The 17749-nt window shown below is 50.6% G+C and overlaps 2 protein-coding genes across 13 annotated transcripts; one reads left to right on the forward strand and one right to left on the reverse strand.

Annotated features, from left to right (window-relative positions):
• Positions 1–495: 495 nt before the first annotated feature.
• Positions 496–10350, reverse strand: CYB561A3 (cytochrome b561 family member A3). 8 transcript variants are annotated; one of them, XM_077861917.1, is made up of 9 exons: positions 9717–10155; positions 7987–8038; positions 7600–7704; positions 7173–7281; positions 5938–6136; positions 4440–4648; positions 3632–3786; positions 2740–2896; positions 496–2018 (listed from the first exon to the last, which is right to left on the reverse strand). In XM_077861917.1, exons 5-9 carry the CDS (start codon positions 6119–6121, stop codon positions 1995–1997), a joined length of 729 nt encoding a protein of 242 aa, XP_077718043.1. In that variant the 5' UTR covers positions 6122–6136; positions 7173–7281; positions 7600–7704; positions 7987–8038; positions 9717–10155; the 3' UTR covers positions 496–1994. The 8 variants fall into 8 exon arrangements, with proteins under 8 accessions (XP_077718043.1, XP_077718045.1, XP_077718050.1 ...); XM_077861919.1 differs by lacking the exons at positions 7600–7704; positions 9717–10155 and adding an exon at positions 10329–10350; XM_077861924.1 differs by lacking the exon at positions 7987–8038 and having other exon boundaries at positions 9916–10155.
• On the forward strand, positions 10280–16540 carry TMEM138 (transmembrane protein 138). 5 transcript variants are annotated; one of them, XM_077861926.1, is made up of 5 exons: positions 10280–10413; positions 11956–12217; positions 13671–13842; positions 15591–15666; positions 15941–16540. In XM_077861926.1, exons 2-5 carry the CDS (start codon positions 12090–12092, stop codon positions 16051–16053), a joined length of 489 nt encoding a protein of 162 aa, XP_077718052.1. In that variant the 5' UTR covers positions 10280–10413; positions 11956–12089; the 3' UTR covers positions 16054–16540. The 5 variants fall into 5 exon arrangements, with proteins under 5 accessions (XP_077718052.1, XP_077718056.1, XP_077718055.1 ...); XM_077861930.1 differs by having other exon boundaries at positions 15944–16540; XM_077861929.1 differs by lacking the exon at positions 10280–10413 and adding an exon at positions 10450–10472.
• The last annotated feature ends 1209 nt before the right edge of the window (positions 16541–17749 follow it).

Here is a 17749-nt window from a genome sequence, read left to right on the forward strand (position 1 = left end):
GTCTCTAGCTGGTCACAGTGGGAAGGGGGCTTTCCATGGGTTTTGGGCTTTGCCCAAACTTGGCTACAGACTCCCTCAATCCTTGGGCTTCTGTTCAGGACCCCCTGTCCCCCCGTGGATGTGCACCATGGGTTTCCAATCACTACGTATGGTGATTGGGGTGCACAGATGCACATACCCGGCAGCAAGAAGGGGACTGGCATAAACATCCGGCCTATAGATCCCAACTCTACCATTTCCTGACTGAGTGGCCTCGTTACCAGTGACCAAGTCACTTATCCTTTCTGAGTTCCAGATTATAAAACAGGAAACATTTCCTTCCTTGTGAGCTATACAAGTACCCAGAACCTTTTCATTACTAAGGGCATCGGCATCCACACACACCACAAGTCATACCATTCCAGGAGGATAGTCATGGGATCTTTGGGGCCTTTTGGTTTGTTCCTCCCCAGAGGCTTTTACAAGTTTCCCAGAGCTCATTTAACCACAATGTCATTACAATAGAGGAGGCTTTGATTCTTAAAAACATGATAAATGGAAATCAAGCTTCAGGTTACAGGCCTACCCATGTGGAAAGAGGGGGCGCTGGTCACATGACTGAGGTGTCTGGCAGTTATCTCAATGGCTTCAAAGGGTCCATCACTCGGAAGTTCAGTCAGTCCTGCTGACACCGGGCCGTGTGGGGTTGGAGTGGACAGCCAGCCTCCTCTCCACCTGCCAAGGGTAAATGCATCCCAGCCCCCAGGTATTGTGCCGCTTGTCACTAAGCACAGCAGTATGGAGCCTGGGACCTGGCAGGGCTCATTTGGAGAGGGCAGGAAAAGCCACAGTGCCATCACTTAAGAGAGGAACAAGATTTCTCCCGTCCTCACCCTAACCCCAGCTTCTCCTCAAGAGGCAAGCAGCTGTTCACCCTCTGGCATAACAGGAGACTGGGTTTGGCCAAGCAAGTCACCAGAGGGGGAAATGAGGCAGTCTGATACTCAGCAGGAAGCACCTTGGAAAGTGGCTGTGGCCCCTGGGGTCCGCTGGGCACAATGTACCACAACTTTGGCTTTTTTATGGTGAGCTGGAGAGTGAAAATCAGCTGGGTTGGCGCCTTGCCAAAAGAGCGAAGCTGAGCCTGCCCGGGGACAGGCAGAGAGGCCCTGATCTGGTGAGGGGCAGCAAAGGAAGTCTGAAGCACCCTTGAGGATCATCCCTGCTGGACAGGATGTTGTTGGAAAAAGAGGCTACCAGGGTTCATCAGGCCGCCTGACCGTGACGGGCATGTAAGTCATAGGGGAGGCCCGGATCTAGGCCAGAGCTGTAGCAGTAGAAGCAGAGCCACACGGTCACCATGTAGGCAGACAGGGAACATGGCAACATGAAACAGAACAGCAAAGAGCAGTCAGCTGCTCAGCTTCTCTGCAGAAGCTGCTCTGCTGCCATTCTCCCCCCATACTTCCATCACCTCGAGATGTTTGTGCCCAGCCTCACATCTTGGTGGGCTGGATGGAGATGATGGCTGATGATGCCCACCCACGGGGGGGCGGCCCAAATGAAACACATGCCTTTACGGGAAAGCTGCTGGACACCATTACCATACAGATTGGTGTAGATAGATACCTCACTCTTCACATACAGATTGCCCTTGACTCCTGGCTCCTTTGAGCTGTCAAGATTTTCTGTCACATCCTTGGGGTCTAAAGGGGAAATCAGCCTGACCACACAGAAAGCAGGGCAGCATGAGCAGCTGTGGTGCAGGCAGGAGGCCACAGTGAATGAAGAACGAAGAAAGTGACGCCAGGAAGGAGCCACCAAGCAAGGAGGGTGGACAGCAAATTGGTGGAATGAGCAGACACCCCCCCCCCACCACCACCACATGGAGGCCAGAAGAGATTGGGGCCCAGAGCCCAAGGCAGGTCTGTCGCTGAAACCAGACAGGAGCCCCGGGCAGGGCAGAGCTTCTGAGGGGAAGCACCTCCACCTGCTCCTGGGTGCCCCTTCCTGCTTCACTCCCCATCACGCAACAGGGGCTGGAAAGACAGGCAGAGACACAGGGGTTAATGGCATCACACCCTAATGTGCAGGCCTGAGTTCTTCAGAAAAACCCCCAACCTGTAGAGCGGTCGCCAGGCGAGCCACTTCATCTTTCAGGGAAGCCCCAATGTCCCTCGGCCTGACACACACCCCATCTCACCACAACCTTTGCCTGAAGGTTGGCCAAGAACAGGCAAAACCTACTCCAAGCACTGCACCCTTCAGCAAGCACCCGCTAGATAAGCTCCTACCCCTCAAGACTAGCTCCAAGACCGGAAAAGTAGAAATTACAACACCCTTTCTTCATGCTCAGGCACTTTCTTGGGGGAGAGAAGGCCATACTTTCCCCTCATGAAACCACAGAAATGTGAGGAGGGGACTGGCATAAACATCCGGCCTATAGATCCCAACTCTACCATTTCCTGAGTGAGTGACCTGAGTTACCAGTGACCAAGTCACTTATCCTGTCCACCTGTCCTCTCCCAAGAGGCAGGCCCCAGGAGCTGCTGAGCCCAAACAGCTATGTTTGTCACAATGGCTGGGATGTGCTTTGACATCTGTGCTCCCCATCAGCCAACCCAACCCCACCTTCAAGATAGTGGGTTTCCCACCATGTTACTGAGTGGTCTTCCTAGCAAGGCCCAAGGCTTTCCTAGGAGAGTCTCCTCTAGACTCGGCCCCATCCCAAACTGGAAGGGGGAAACCAGGACGCCATACCTGTCCCTCAGTCAGGATCCCTGGTTCTGGGCGTTTCCAAGATGAAACCAGGAGGATATAGAGCACCAGTAGCCCAAAGACCACCACCAGCATCCCAAGGCTGTTGGCAAAGATAGCCTCACTGGGCAGATTGCTGTATGGTTGAGTGGCATTGTTCCTGAAAATGACAAAATAATGTGGGCCCCTGAAAGATTTTTCACCTGTTTTGGCCCAATAGGAGACCCAACACCATTAGCAGATGGTGAGAAAAGCTTCCAAGGACCATCTGTGACCTGAAGCACTAACGTACTAAGTCCCTACCACCACCACAAAAAACACGTGCAGACTGCTTTTTACCTCTGATAGAACTAAAGCTCTAAGAGGCATGATGAGCTTGCCCAGAGTCAGACAACTAGTAAATGGCACAGCCAAGACCTAAACCCAAGTCTGACTTCATATCTTATTTGCTTTCACTACCCACACCCCTGCCTTAAAAGAATGGGGAGACGGTAGTGGCTAGGCATGAAGGCTGCAATCTTAACTGAAACCCCAGCTCTGCCACTTCCTCGCTGTGTGCCCTTGGGTAAGTTACTTAACCTCTCTGCGCCTCAGTTCCCTTATTCGCAAATGGCAACGACGACAGTATCTACGTTATAAATGATTAAAGGATTCAATTTAAGGTACCTAGAATAGTTTCTGAGACATAGTAGGCACCAAGTCAATCTGAAGGTAAATAAATATTTGCTGACCAATTTACCAATCTCAACCTAAAGACTTCATGACCCTCCAGATCAGGAACAAGCTCAACCCCAAAGTCTCCCCTCCCTTGGCAAGGTCCTATGATCACAGGGTGCATCTTTTGAAGACCCTATGCTTTCCCGTCCATGTTAGAGCTGCCCCCCACCCCACTCACAAACTGAAGAAAAGCTTCTCGTTAATGCCAGAAATGACAGATGCGATGGACAGAGACAGGATGACGACTCCAAAGAAGACGTGGATGGGTTTAAGGAGGCTGCGCAGCCACACGGACATCCAGGGCAGCAGGAAGACAACAAAGCCCAAGAACCACTGTGGACACAGGGAGGAGGTGCCTGACCACACTGTGCTGTGCCCAGTGGTGCCCCAGGCCATCCCACAGCCCCCTGCCCTAGGGCCTCCTGCCCTGCGGTGGTCCCTCACCCTTTGTTACTGGCTCAAACCTCCCCCTAGGTGCCACTCCAGCTTTCATGCTGTGGTTGGCTGCTCAGCCAAACCAGCACATCCCATGAAATGCTTAGCTATGAGCCCAGTCTCCTAAAATCCCAGCCATCCCTGTGTGTCTCTGCTTCCTTCCAGTCCTGGCCCCTAAGACTCCTTGCTCATACGGGGTTGATGTCAAAATGCAAAAACCACTTCCAGAATTGCTTCCAGTTCAAAGAAAGGTGGGAATGGGAAAGGTGGAAAAGACCACCTGGAGTCAGTGTGGCACATGCTGTGATGAAGTTAGCTCAGCATGCTCCGGAATGACAGAGGAGTCGTGTGATGGGTAAGAGCAGGAACGGATGAGTGTGGGGAGCAGCAGTGTCCTATGGCTATTTAAGCTGCCACTGCTATGGGGATGTGGCTTGTGGGGCTGTGTCCAGGCAGTGAGCAGAGGGAGTGTGTGGCATGGGTGCAAGGAAAGCCCCAACCAGAGCCCACGGCCACCAGCCAGTAACAGGAACCCAAAGGGGAGAACGCACCTGGCAGGCAAAAAGGAAGACGGTGACAATGCCCAGCCAGCTGTGCAAGGAGTAGAGATTGGTGATCCTGGAGCGGCGGTGGAGCTGAAAGACGGCCACCAGCCCCAGCACGGTCAGGATGAAGGCCAGCAGGTGCAGCATGGCATGGCCGATCTTCCATGGCAGCTTCGGCCCCACCCACGACTGCGGCAGGCGGTACAGCAGTGACGCTGCGGGAGAGAATGTCCCAGGGCCCAGACTCTTCCCCTCGTGCTCCCCTCCACACTGGGGGAACTAACCTGACATGGCCCCACACAGCTTCCCAACCAGGGGAGAAGGAGATGCTGGGATGCAGCACCCCCTCCTCAGCATCTCCTATCCCTGCGTCATTGCTGGGATAGCAGTTGGCCATGACGCGGGAAGAAAACATAGTAGTAAAAAGGGAGGAGTAGGCTTATCAATCTGCCAGTCTGTCGTTACATCATATATGCACTTGTGTGCAGCTCTGCAGGTAAAAAAGCAATGTCACATTCATTATTTTTTTCTAAGTGAATACTCACAACTGTTAGTGGTCACAAATGCAGGCTTTTAGCAAAGTTAGATGGCCTATGTCCACATCCTGGCTCTGCCTCTTGGCTATTTGACATCTTGTTTCTAAATCTCAGTGTCGGGCAGCCCCAGTGGTGCAGCGGTTTAGCGTCACCTGCAGCCCGGGGTTTGATCCTGGGGACCCTGGATTGAGTCCCACGTCAGGCTCCCTGCATGGAGCCTGCTTCTCCCTCTGCCTGTGTCTCTGCCTCTCTCTCTCTCTGTGTGTCTCTATGAATAAATAAATAAAATCTTAAAAAAAAATAAATAAATCAATCTCAGTGTCCTCATCTGTAACATGGGGATAACAGCACAGCCCATCTCACAGGCTTCTTGGAAGAACAAAACAGGATGATGTATCTGAAGTACACAGGATAAGCTGCTATGATCCATGGTGTCATTGTTCCCATTTTACAGGTGGGGAGATGAGGTTCACCAGGGCCCCAAGGCCCAGCTCTGAATGCATGGGGCACAGATGAGTCTGGCAGAGCAAGCAGTTCCCTCATGTAATCCTGACTGGGGGACGAGAGGCTTCAGTCTTCCTCTCCCTAAAGCAGAAGTTGGCAGACTACAGCTCACGGGCCAAATCCAGCTGTTTTTTAAGTAAAGCTTTATTGGAACACAGCCACATTCATGTTTTCCGGTTATCTATGGCAGATAGATAACCAGTTGCAATGCAGGTCATATGGCTTGCAAAGCCTTTACTCTCTGATCCTTTATAGAAAGATACTGCCAACCCCTACCTTAGAGTATCTGTAAAGCTACCCTTCTCGGATGCCCCCATTCTCACCACTTTTTCCTCCAAATGATACCTGGGCTCAGAAACAGCCCAATCTGTCCTACTCTCATAGCCCCAATAACTCAACAGTGACAAAAGCTCTACCACAGCCAGGGCTGGGCCACAGTATGTCTCCCATGACCTCGTACTCACCAGCACTGTAGAGTACCACTGAGCCAACAACCATGAATACTGGATGATAGTTGAACATGAGAAGGGTGCCATCCCAGGCAAAGCCACCATGCCACAACTGCACCCAATAGATGGTGAGGATGATGCACATCAAGCCCAGGAACCACAGTGAGTAAAAGGACAAGTAGAACCATCCCACAGCCATTCTGATTAGGCGCTCCTGGAAGAAGCGTAAGTCACATGTGCCTGCTGGCTCTGCTGGCTTGAGTGCATCCCACATAATAGCTAAAGGAAGTAACACTGAGCTTGCTTTTGCTGGAAGTGTGGACACTTTTCACTTTAGCTCTCCTGCTACCAGCCTGGGCACTGCCCCATGAGACTTGGAAGTCCTGATCTCTGGTTATGGACAGTAAGGATGGCCCCACCCCAGTACCTGGCAGCTCTGGAAAGGGGCTGGACATCAAGGCTCTTGGCCCAAAGCCCTGGGATTAGCCTCTCTTCACAGGGCCAAAAGGTAAAGAATCCACCCCATCCTATCCCACTGAAAAGAAGGGACAGGAATCCAAAGCCAGGCTAGATCACACAAATGCCTAGGCCCTCGGTTCTAACAGAAGGTGGAAAAATTATAATCTACAAGGAGTAAACACCCTGGTATTAGGCCAGCTGACAGGAAGTCCTATGATCTCCCACTTCTATAGGAAAGTTCTTCAGCAGCTGGTGAACTCTATGGGGCTAACCCTCCTATTGAGGAAGTAAGACCAGGCCTTCACTCTAGAGTCCCCACACTCTACACCTTGAATTGGACAAGCCTCAGATGTCCTAGGCCTGAGACTTCTGCTTTCTCTTCCTCTGGGGAAAGTTCAGAGGAGAAAAGAGGAAGCGAGAACTCATGGTCTAGAAAGCATGAGTTTATTTTGAGATTTTTCTATGTCCTTGATAAAGTCAGAAACCAGCTCTGGTTTCAGACACACATCTAGAGCCCTGAGCAGCTGCTCTTACAAACCAGGCAACTGGGCATGAGGGCTAGCAGGCAAATACACAAAGCCACAGGACCATCTCTGCTCTCAGCTAACATGTAGGCAGTATGGGCCCAGCTCTCAAGGCAGTCAGCCTGTCCCACGGACTCACACCAAGGAGGAGACACTAGGACATCCTGCAGTTGATACCTCTCAATCTGAACCAGCTAATAGAAAAAAAAAGGCAGGTCCCTTAAACAGCTAAGAACTCCCAAGGAGATAAGACACTTGATTCCTCACCCTGTAGACTTAGTGGCAGACTGACAGAGTGATGGCCGAGGCTCCAATTCTTATGAAGTGGGGCACCTTGAGCAAATCACTTAGCATTGGTAGGACTCATTCTTCTCATCTGAAAGAAAAGCACGGTAATGAGAATACACTGAAGAGCAGCCATGAGCAGACACCCCACCAGAACCCATGATCTCATTTGCTCCTGTGAGAAGTTATCATCCCCATTTTATAGATGAGGAAACTAAGGCTCAGGAAGATTAAATGCCAGCATTGGGACCCAGGAAATGGGCAGGAAGTTTCAAACCCTTGTCTGTTTGGCTTTAAGGCTCCTGTTTTTTCCCTTGACCATAGACTGTCAGAAGAGCAAGTGAGAAAATGTCCATGAGGACATTGTAAGGGCAAAGTATTCTACTATTGTCACAGCAGTCCATCCTACCTATAAGCTACAGCCTGAAGCTTGTGGCCTCCATGCCAGGCCAGGCCTCTTGGTAGCCCTGATACTATGCCATGCCAACTCACTCCATGGCAGGTGTTCACCTAACTAGAAACAGAAACAGACACTGAATGCTCAATGTGACCCAAGTTGGCAGTAATCACTGAGAAGAGAAGACTCGAGGGGCTGGGGGAAAAACAAAAGTTCCATAAGGCTGAGGGTAAATAACACCATAACACCACCATCTTCATAGACGTTTTGTGGCTCAACTACAGAGCTCAGAGATTTGCCACCCAGCTTCAGAGGTGTCCCCTTAGTCTCTGTAAGAGCAGAGAAAGTTTCAAGTCCCCAGATGTTCAGTCATCCCCCAGTGAAGTCAGCATGAAGCACCTGGTCAGCAGGTTGGATCCATCAGACAATTATCTTTCATGACTTCCTTTTCCTTCGGAGAAGAGAAAACAAAAGTAAATACAATCCAAAAGGGCTGTATCCACCCTTCTACAACAGATTCTGGATTACTGCTCTGGGACAGACTTAAGAGTTCACCATGGGGACACTTTTCTGACAGAGGGCTGTGATGTTGTACTGTTCACAGTACACAGATGAGCCCTTCCTCTGCCAGAGAGTACGAAAGAAGAGAAAAAAGAATGCAGTGAAAACTGCAGCCCAAACTCTGAAAATATTCTCTCATTTATTCCATGACAGTAGGCTGTGCTATGGTTTCAGGATGGGCTCACCATAGTTTGGTCTCTGATTCTGCCCTCACTTTGTGAAGCCCCATTCTAAGGCAGATCAGCTCCTCTTCTATCAAGGGCCGGAATGGTAAATACTCTAGGCTTTGCAGGCCGTAGCCTCTTTCATGATTGTGTCAGCAACTCTTCTGATGTAGTGCAGAAGCAATCATAGACAATACTTTCGCAAAAGAACACAGCCATGTCCCCCAAAATGCTTATTTATGGGCACTGAAATTTCAGGTTCATATCATTTTTCATGTATCACAAAATATTATCCTTCTTCTTTCTGTTAATCAGTTAAAAATGTAAAAACCATGCAGGCGGTGCATCAGACTTCGCCGACCACAATCTAAGAGATGTACTCTCCAACCTAATACTCTCCTCGGTCCCTTGACAAAAAAGGGGTTCTGCCTGGTTGCAGTAAAACAGATCAGGCCCGGGATCCCTGGGTGGCGCAGCGGTTTGGCGCCTGCCTTTGGCCCAGGGCGCGATCCTGGAGACCCGGGATCGAATCCCACGTCGGGCTCCCGGTGCATGGAGCCTGCTTCTCCCTCTGCCTGTGTCTCTGCCTCTCTCTCTCTCTCTCTCTCTCTATCATAAATAATAAAAAAAATAAAAAATAAAAAAAATAACAGTCAGAGCTGAAATAAAAACTTAGAATTTGGGATCCCTGGGTGGCGCAGCAGTTTGGCGCCTGCCTTTGGCCCAGGGCGCAATCCTGGTGACCCGGGGTCGAATCCCACGTCGGGCTCCCTGTGCACGGAGCCTGCTTCTCCCTCTGCCTGTGTGTGTGTGTGTGTGTGTGTGTGACTATCATAAATAAATAAACATTAAAAAAAAAAAAAAAACCAGATCAGGCCCCTGCGCAGGAAATAAGTTTCCGTTCAGCCCTTAATCTTAGGAAAAAGGACTCTATTCCGAATCCTTAACAATATTCACTTTTAAAATTTAGAACTACAAGCGGATGAAGGAACAGAAAGTCCATTCGTTGCCCCCACTTCCCGGATGAACGGTGGGGGAGGACTTGGGAATCCTGAGAGTCAGACTTGGGGCTCAAGCCCTAAGCTCTTCTCTGACAGATCAGAATCACTGGGACCCGAAGTAGGAAAGTGGCTTTGGCCACGGTGAGCGGCACGGCTGGCACAGGAACCCAGGTTCGCTTCCCTCAGCTCCGAGGGCTCCTCGGGTCCAAATGCAGCTTCTGCAAAGTCGGGTTCCCCGAATTCCAACCAGGAGGTGGATAAGCAAGGCGCCCCTCAGCGCCACTGATCACAGACCGGCCCTCCCGGCTGCGCACTGCCCGGCTCTGGCCCTGGTGCCCCGGGAACGGCTCCGGGAGCCCGGATCCCCCGCCCCAGCGTCCTCCGCAGGGGCCAAGGGCCTTACCGGTCCCGGCTGGCCTTCGGCTGACAATCAGGGCGACGGGCTCCGCTTGCGGACAGCGACCCCCGAAGCGCTTCCTGCCTGTACAGACACACCTGCGGGAGGAAGGGCGCGGACAGCGGCGTCCCCTTCCCTACAAGGGGGGTGGCGAGCGACGGCGCAAAGCAAGGTGGCAGGCGGCCCCGCTCGAGCTCCTCCTCACCTCGGGGGGTCGCAGGGGTCTCCGAGGCCCGCCTCCCTCGCCGCCCCACGCGCCCGGCCGGCACCGCAGCCGCAGTGAGAGGGCCCCGCGCCACCTTCCCCTCTTATAGGCGCAGGGCACTTCCGGTCGCGCCCGCGGCCCCCTGGGAAATGGAGTCCCAGGCCGCCGGCTGCCAGCCCCGCGTCCTCCGCGGGCGTTTCTTCCCCAGGCAGGGAGCGCCGCCGCCGCTCGGCCCGGGCCGTCACCCCCACCTCGCGCTCGGCGGACGGCTGGATGCGGCGGCGCTGCGACGGCACGAGAGGGCCTGCCCAAACGCGGCGGCCGCGCGGACCGCAGAGCGGAGGGAGCGCCGAGGCCCGGCGGGTGCGCGGCGCACGCGGAGCCCGCGGCCGCCATGTACTTCCGGGACCTACCAGCGGCTTCCGGAAGCCGGGACGGCGTCCCCATGACAACCGGCGTCGCGCCTCGGAGCGGGAGGAGAGCGCGCGGGCGGAGCGGGTGAGACGGCGCGAGTCGGGGTCTCGGTCGTTACGGTGTAGGGCGGGTGTTCTGCCAAGGTGGCCCCATTATGAAGTGGGTGGGGAAGGACGGAGAGGAACACTGCCCCGGGGACAAGGGGCGCGCGGGGGAGGGGGCTGGGACAGACCGAGCCGGCCGGGCCACCGCTGCCCTGAGCGGGGGCGGGGCGCCGTGGGCTTTGGGGTCGCGGGTCGCGGGAGGCCCGCTCTGCCCACCTGCGACCCGCGGGGCTGACTTGAACTCTGGCCCTGTAGGCGCGTCCTCGCCTCGGTACGACGGAGGGAATCCTTCGTTCTCCCCTTTGCCGAAGTTGTCCTGGGCGCCACGTGTATCACGATAGAATAATACGTGATAAGTTTATCGCACTGATGGCTGGAGCTCGAGACGGGGGTAGGATAAGCAACCTCACGAATAATGACGGTCGTGAAACGTTTTACAGATGTTAGTTCGTTCGACCTTGTGCTCTGACACTTGAGAGCATCTTGAGATCTGCTTAGAGACTGGACCGAGGTGGAAGGGTCACAGGACACCCCCCAGAACAATTCCTGGGCCTTGGAATATGCGGGAGTAAAGGCCAGGCCCCCTTCATATGGTGCCACTCTGTTGTGGCCACCTTAAACAGAGCCTTGCAGGAGAGCGCGGTTTCTTGCTCACGTCCTGCACCCCTCCCTGCCTCTCTGGCTCCCACATCCTTCCCACCTGGTTACCTGTCAGCCCACCTGTTATGTGAGAGGCAGCTTTGGGGAGTAGTTAGGAGCACAGACTCTGGACCCAGGCTGCCTGAATCCCAATCCCAGCTCTGTGAGCTGGGACAAGTTATTTTACCTCTCTGAGCCTCAGTTGTCCTAACTGCGTAAGGGGTAGAGTGATAATAGTGACTCTTCTGCTTCACTCCGTTATTGTGAGATTTACAGAACTTTAGTGCTTAGAATAGCCCCAGGCAGGGGTGCCTGGCTGGCTCAGTTGGTGGAGCATGTGATTCGATAACGGGGATCAGGGTCAAGAGTTTGAGCCCCACGTTGGCTGTAGCGATTACTTAAAATAGTCCCTGGCATATTGTAAGTGATAATATAAAGGCTTGCTGCTGCAGTTCGTATTAGAATTAGTATTGATTGCACAACCAGACAGACACTCTTTGTAGTACTCCTAGATTCCTTTGAACTCAAAAGTGGTTAGAAAGATTTCTGCACTGGGGCGCCCAGCTGGCTCAGTTGGAGGAGCATGTGACTCTTGGTCTCTGGGTCATGAGTTTGAGCCCGACGTTGGGTGTAGAGATTACGTAAAAAAAGAATAAACAAAACTTAAAGAAAAAAAGAAAGAGCTCTGCATTTAGAAGTTTCCAGGCATGGAGAAAGTTTGGAGGATAACGCTCCCCAGAAGGAGTGACTAGTTGGGTTTTTTGGACATGGTAGTGGTTTTGGTCATTGACGGATCCCAAGCACCTACACCTGGCATGGATTAGAGCCGCAATAAATATTTACTGTATTAATGAATTTCTCCCCCTTCCCTCCTCCCCAACAGGCCCTTGTCTTCAAGGTAAACAGCTCTGATTTGAGGAACTAGTGCTTCTCCCTCAGTGCTGGGGAGAAAGCCAGGAGCTTTCTTTTGGGAAATTGTGGAATGTGCCCCTGGGGGCCCAATAAAGCAGAAGGAAGATGCTCCAGACCAGTAACTATAGCCTGGTGCTCTCACTGCAGTTCCTGCTGCTGTCCTATGACCTCTTTGTCAATTCCTTCTCGGAGCTACTCCGGATGGCTCCTGTCATCCAGCTGGTGCTCTTCATGTGAGTTCAGTGGGTGGGACTGGACAGCTGACAACTGTGATTTAGCATTTTAAAGTTATTAATAGAGAAACCTCAGGGAAAATAAAATGTTGCATATCTTGGGTACTCCATAGACATGTCAAGGGTCCTGTATTTATATACCTCTAACAAGGGTCTGGGATCCAGGGAGCAGTCAGAGGGTCATTTTCTCTATCTGTGAGTAGAAATATTGTCTTACATTGTCATGAAAGAGGATTACAGAACCACAGGTTAAAAGGGCAGTTGTATCAGTTATATATATGGGATAGAAGCTGTTGGCATTTTTCTTCCCCAGTGGCTTACAGACTCCATGAGGCTAGTTATCAATAGAAAACTGGTGTTTGGGCAGCCCCGGTGGCTCAGCAGTTTAGCGCCTGCCTTCAGCCCAGGGCATGATCCTGGAGACCTGGAATCGAGTCCCATGTCAGGCTCCCTGCATGGAGCCTGCCTCTCCCTCTGCCTGTGTCTCTGCCTCATTCTCTCTCTCTCTCTCTCTGTATCTGTCATGAATAAATAAATAAAATCCTTAAAAAAGAAAGAAAGAAAGAAGACTGGTGTTTGACACTGTCTTCCTTCATTCAACAAGTGTTCATTGGCCTACCAGACAGTATTCCAGGTGCAGCAGTAAAGCTGACAATTTCCTGCTCTCATGGAGTTTCCACTCAAGTGGAAAGAGACAACGAATACATTTTTTTATTTTTTATTTTTATTTTATTTTTAAAAAATTTTATTTATTTATTCATGAGAGACAGAGAGAGAGAGAGAGAGAGAGAGGCAGAGACACAGGAGAAACAGGCTTCATGCATGGAGCCCGACATGGGACTCGATCCTGGGTCTCCAGGATCAGGCTCTGGGGCAAAGGTGGTGCCAAACCACTGAGCCACCCGGGCTGCCCTACATTTTTTTTTTTTTTTTAAAGATAATTTTGAATAGTAACAAATGTCATACAGTGGATGGAAAGCAGATGGGGTGGAGAGGGGAGGGCTACCTAAGGCAGTAGAGTTAAAGGAGGCTTTCTGAAGAGGGGACATCAGAACTGAGACTTGAATGGCACTAAGACACCGGCCATGCCAAGATTAGGGGAAAGGCATTGCCATCTCACTAGATGGAAATGTGTGACAGGTGGTACTGGCTTTTTTTAGACATAGGGAAGAAAGAAGCTTCTCCTCCCAAGTGTCTAGAAGGTTAAGAGCGTCAGAGCAGGGAAGCCTTGTCTGTGGGCTGCACCTCACTGATGGGGCCTGCAGGTAGTTAAACCTCATGTCATTTGGGCCCCAAAGGCCCATAACACCTGTGTGTGTGTAGGGGGGGGGCGGGTTTCAGAAGGCTAGAGCACAGGGGAGACCAGACTTCATGGTGTCCCTTAGGACTCAGAGCCAGCTCTTGGATCATCACACAGACCTCCATTTGGCTGTGCTTTGTTTGATGTCCACAGCATCCAGGATATCGCAATCCTCTTCAACATCATCATCATTTTCCTCATGTTCTTCAACACCTTCGTCTTCCAGGCTGGCTTGGTCAACCTCCTATTCCACAAGTTCAAAGGGACCATCATCCTCACAGCTGTGTACTTTGCCCTCAGCATCTCCCTTCATGTCTGGGTCATGGTAAGAGCAGAGCTTAAGGAGCAAGGAGTATCTTTTCCCTAGGAATTCAGCATCATTCTTTTATTTTTTTATTTTATTTTATTTTATTTATTTTTTATTTATGATAGAGAGAGAGAGAGAGGCAGAGACACAGGCAGAGGGAGAAGCAGGCTCCATGCACCGGGAGCCCGATGTGGGATTCGATCCCGGGTCTCCAGGATCGCGCCCTGGGCCAAAGGCAGGCGCCAAACCGCTGCGCCACCCAGGGATCCCAGCATCATTCTTTTATATCTCACAGAATCCTTGACAGGAAACAGGTGTGTTTGTGGTGAATTAATGTGGTGCCACCTGGGCTTGGGCATATGTGAGTTGCATAAAGCACTTCTGCCCAACCTTTCATGTTAAAAGACTGCCTTATCCAAGAGTTAGGGGACGCTTCTGGAATATTCCGTTCACCTTTGCCCCAAACAGTCCTGCCAGAGGTAAAACAGGAAGGGGACTCTGTTTCATCATTAGCTGTTTGGGCAGGTAGGTGTTGGGACAAGATATTGTTAGATATCAGTGTCCCGTGGGAAATGGCTGTGCCAAGAGTGCCACTTGCCCTTTAGTACCTCATGCCCTCTACTCTGTTCTCATCACTTATACCAGAAGGACTCCTCTCCAAGGTGCCAACATGGCCTCACAGTAGATCCCAGTTTTCATGGTTCCAGATTTCTCCTGCTTCATGAACTGTTCCATCTCTTTGGAAACGTCGCCTATGTTTCCCAAGTACTCATCTTGATCAAACACAAGAAAAGCCCAGGAGGCTTCCCTAGTCACTTCTCTACTAAAGCCACCTTCTGGGGCAGCCCCGGTGGCTCAACGGTTTAGCGCCACCTTCAGCCCAGGGTGTGATCCTGGAGACCTGGGATCGAGTCCCATGTCAGGCTCCCTGCATGGAGCCTGCTTTTCCTCTGCCTCTGTTTCTGCCTCTCTCTCTCTCTCTCTCTCTCTGTGTTTGTGTCTCTCATGAATAAATAAATAAAATCTTTAAAAAAAATAAAGCCACCTTTTTAGACTAAACCTTCTTAAGTTGCCCTTGTTATTCCACAGAGAGAAGTAGGGCTCACAGGAAAGAAACAGCAGTGCCAGAGTCTCTCTAGGTGCTTCCTGAAAAGGATTGTCTCTGCTCTGGGTCCTGGGACCAAAATAGGTCCTGGCTTTGTACTTTGTACTATAAAGCTGTTAATCTGATTAAATCCTGAGTGCACTAAGCCTTAATCTGACAGGAACTGAGCCTGAGATCTTCAAGGCCAGACAGTGACCACCACTGCAGTCCTGAGATAATGTGTAGCACTTCTCCTTGGAAAAGGCCATGGAATGAAAGGGAATAAGTAGCTAAGTTCAAACTTCCTCCTTCAGACTTAAAAGGATATTTCCTTTGCACAGAAAAGGGAGTTTGAAGCTCCTTTGAGAAATACTCCTGGGAGTTGTGGGAAGGAAGAAGGAGGGTGAGATTAGCCTGATTTTTTTTTTTAAAGATTCTTATTTATTTATTCATGAGAAACACAGAGAGGCAGAGAGACCTAGGCAGAGGGAGAAGCAGGCTCCCTGCAGGGAGCCCGATATGGGACTCAATCCCAGACCTGGGATCATGCCCTGAGCCAAAGGCAGATGCTCAACTGCTGAGCCACCCAGGTGTCCTGATATTAGCCTGATTTAAAACCAAGCAGCATTTCTGCAGCTCATCTGGTCACTAAACTTTCCCTTTCTACTCATGTCTCCTTCAGAACTTACGCTGGAAAAACTCCAACCGCTTTGTCTGGACAGATGGACTTCAAACGCTATTTGTATTCCAGAGACTAGGTAAGGACCAGAGCAACCTCAGGCCTCACTTTGGTCTCACCTGTGGCTCAGGCAGCTAAGGGCCTTGGTCCTTGCTTTCCCAGTCCATCATTGCCAGAATGGGATGAGTGGAACAGCCATGACAAGAACAGGAAAGATGATGGCCCACTGCCCTTGCTAGTAGTCACTGGGAAATCATGAGGCAGAGCTCCTTTGCCCTATTAGGTTGTGTCCTTAGCCTGTAATGAATATTCAGGAGCATCCCTGAAGTTTCTTTCCTATTTATTGTTCACAGCAGCAGTGCTATACTGTTACTTCTACAAACGAACCGCTGTGAGACTGGGCGATCCTCGCTTCTACCAGGACTCTTTATGGCTGCGCAAGGAGTTCACACAAGTCCAAAGGTGACTGCTTCTGGTCACACTGATGGGTGCCTTTCCTTCCTGACAGAGGCCACATTTATGGCTCTGTGGGGTGGGGTTTACCCTATGCACAGGAAGCAATGTGACTTTCATAGGACAGGCTCAGACCATTTGTGTTTAATAGTCAAGAAGGAAGATCTTCCCTCTTGCAAATTAAAGTGTTTCCCAATACAGGCTTTAGTACATAACCCTCCCTGGCCTCCTACCTCAGTTCTGCCCCTTTTCCTTTCCTGCTCTCTACTTCTCTTCCTCATAGAAGGCTGTGAGGCTTGATCCTTAGGAAGCTATCACTTAGCCTGGTACAGGAGGGGCTCCTGGCACCTGGTTTCTTTGCAGCAAACATAATTAATGGATGCAAAGAGTGATATTTTTGAGCTCCTAACTCATCACACTGTAGACATTTAGATTCTATACCCAAGGCACTTTTTTAACACTTTATAAATAGGAAATAAATTGAATTCTTTTTCCATAAATGGTGGAGTCTGTCTGTCTACTGTTGCAGATAAGAGGTACATCAAGTCCTGGCCTTAGCATTTGCTTGACCCAGTGGGCAGCTTCAGTCACAGAACAAACACAGGTATTACTGAATGCCATTATGAGTACAAGCTATTTCTGTAGAAATTCAGAATGCATTCTGATGCCCCGCTCCAAGCGTTGGAATTCCAGATTTCTGTGCCTTTTTTTTTTAAGATTTATTTATTTATTTAATTTTACAAATGAGAGCAAAAGAGAGCAAGAGAGTGCTTGAGTGTGTGTACATGCACACACAAGCAGGGGAGGAGGAACAGAGGGAGAGAGAGACAAGCAAACTCCACACCGAGCATAGAGCCTGACATGGGGCTCAGCCTCAAGACTCTGAGATCATGACCCGAGCCAAAACCAAAAGTCAGACACTTACTTAACTGACTAAGCCACTCAGATACCCCTGGACTTTTGTGCTTTATTCAGACTCTCCCCACCATCAGAGCCCTAAACTGCACTCAGAAGAATAAAAATCCCTAACCTGTTTTGGCAAAAGAAACTTTTAAAATTCATGTGTTCATGGTATCAGTTTTCTATTGCCAGAATAATATGTAACAGACCACCATGAACTTCAGTGGCATGTGACAATAGTTATGTGGCTCTTGAGCCTTGGGGTTCAGCTGATCGGACTGGTTTAGATGATTTCTGCTAGGCTTGCTCATTTGTGTGTCAGCCAGGCAGCTTTGATGATCTTGGGATTTGGGGCTTTTGGCAAACCTAGGCTGGCCTCAGCTAGAATGACTGGGGTGTTCTGGTTCTCATGAGTCATCCTCCAGGGACTAGCCTGGGTTCATTCACATGACAGTGGCAAAGGAGCAGAAGAATAACCCCCATTGTGCAATACTTACTTCAAGCCTCTGTGTTGTGTCTCTTAGACTCCCATTGGTCAAAGCAAGTCATATGACTGTGCCCAGAGCCCAGGTGGGAAAGTACTACAAAATGTCCTGGTAAAAGGCACAGATACAGGGAGGGTCATGAATTGCAGCCTAACCACATCAGAAAGTTCCTCTGTGATACATCATTCAGACGTATTTTAGCAGGGGTTGGCAAACTTTTTTCATGAAGCACTAGATAGATTTTGAGGGCTATGTGGTCTTTGTTGCAACCATAAGCATACCTTGCTTTAGTGCACTTCACAGATACTGTGTTTCTTACAAATA

Source organism: Canis aureus, chromosome 21, assembly GCF_053574225.1.
Source record: "Canis aureus isolate CA01 chromosome 21, VMU_Caureus_v.1.0, whole genome shotgun sequence".
NCBI classification, from domain to species: Eukaryota; Metazoa; Chordata; class Mammalia; order Carnivora; family Canidae; genus Canis; species Canis aureus.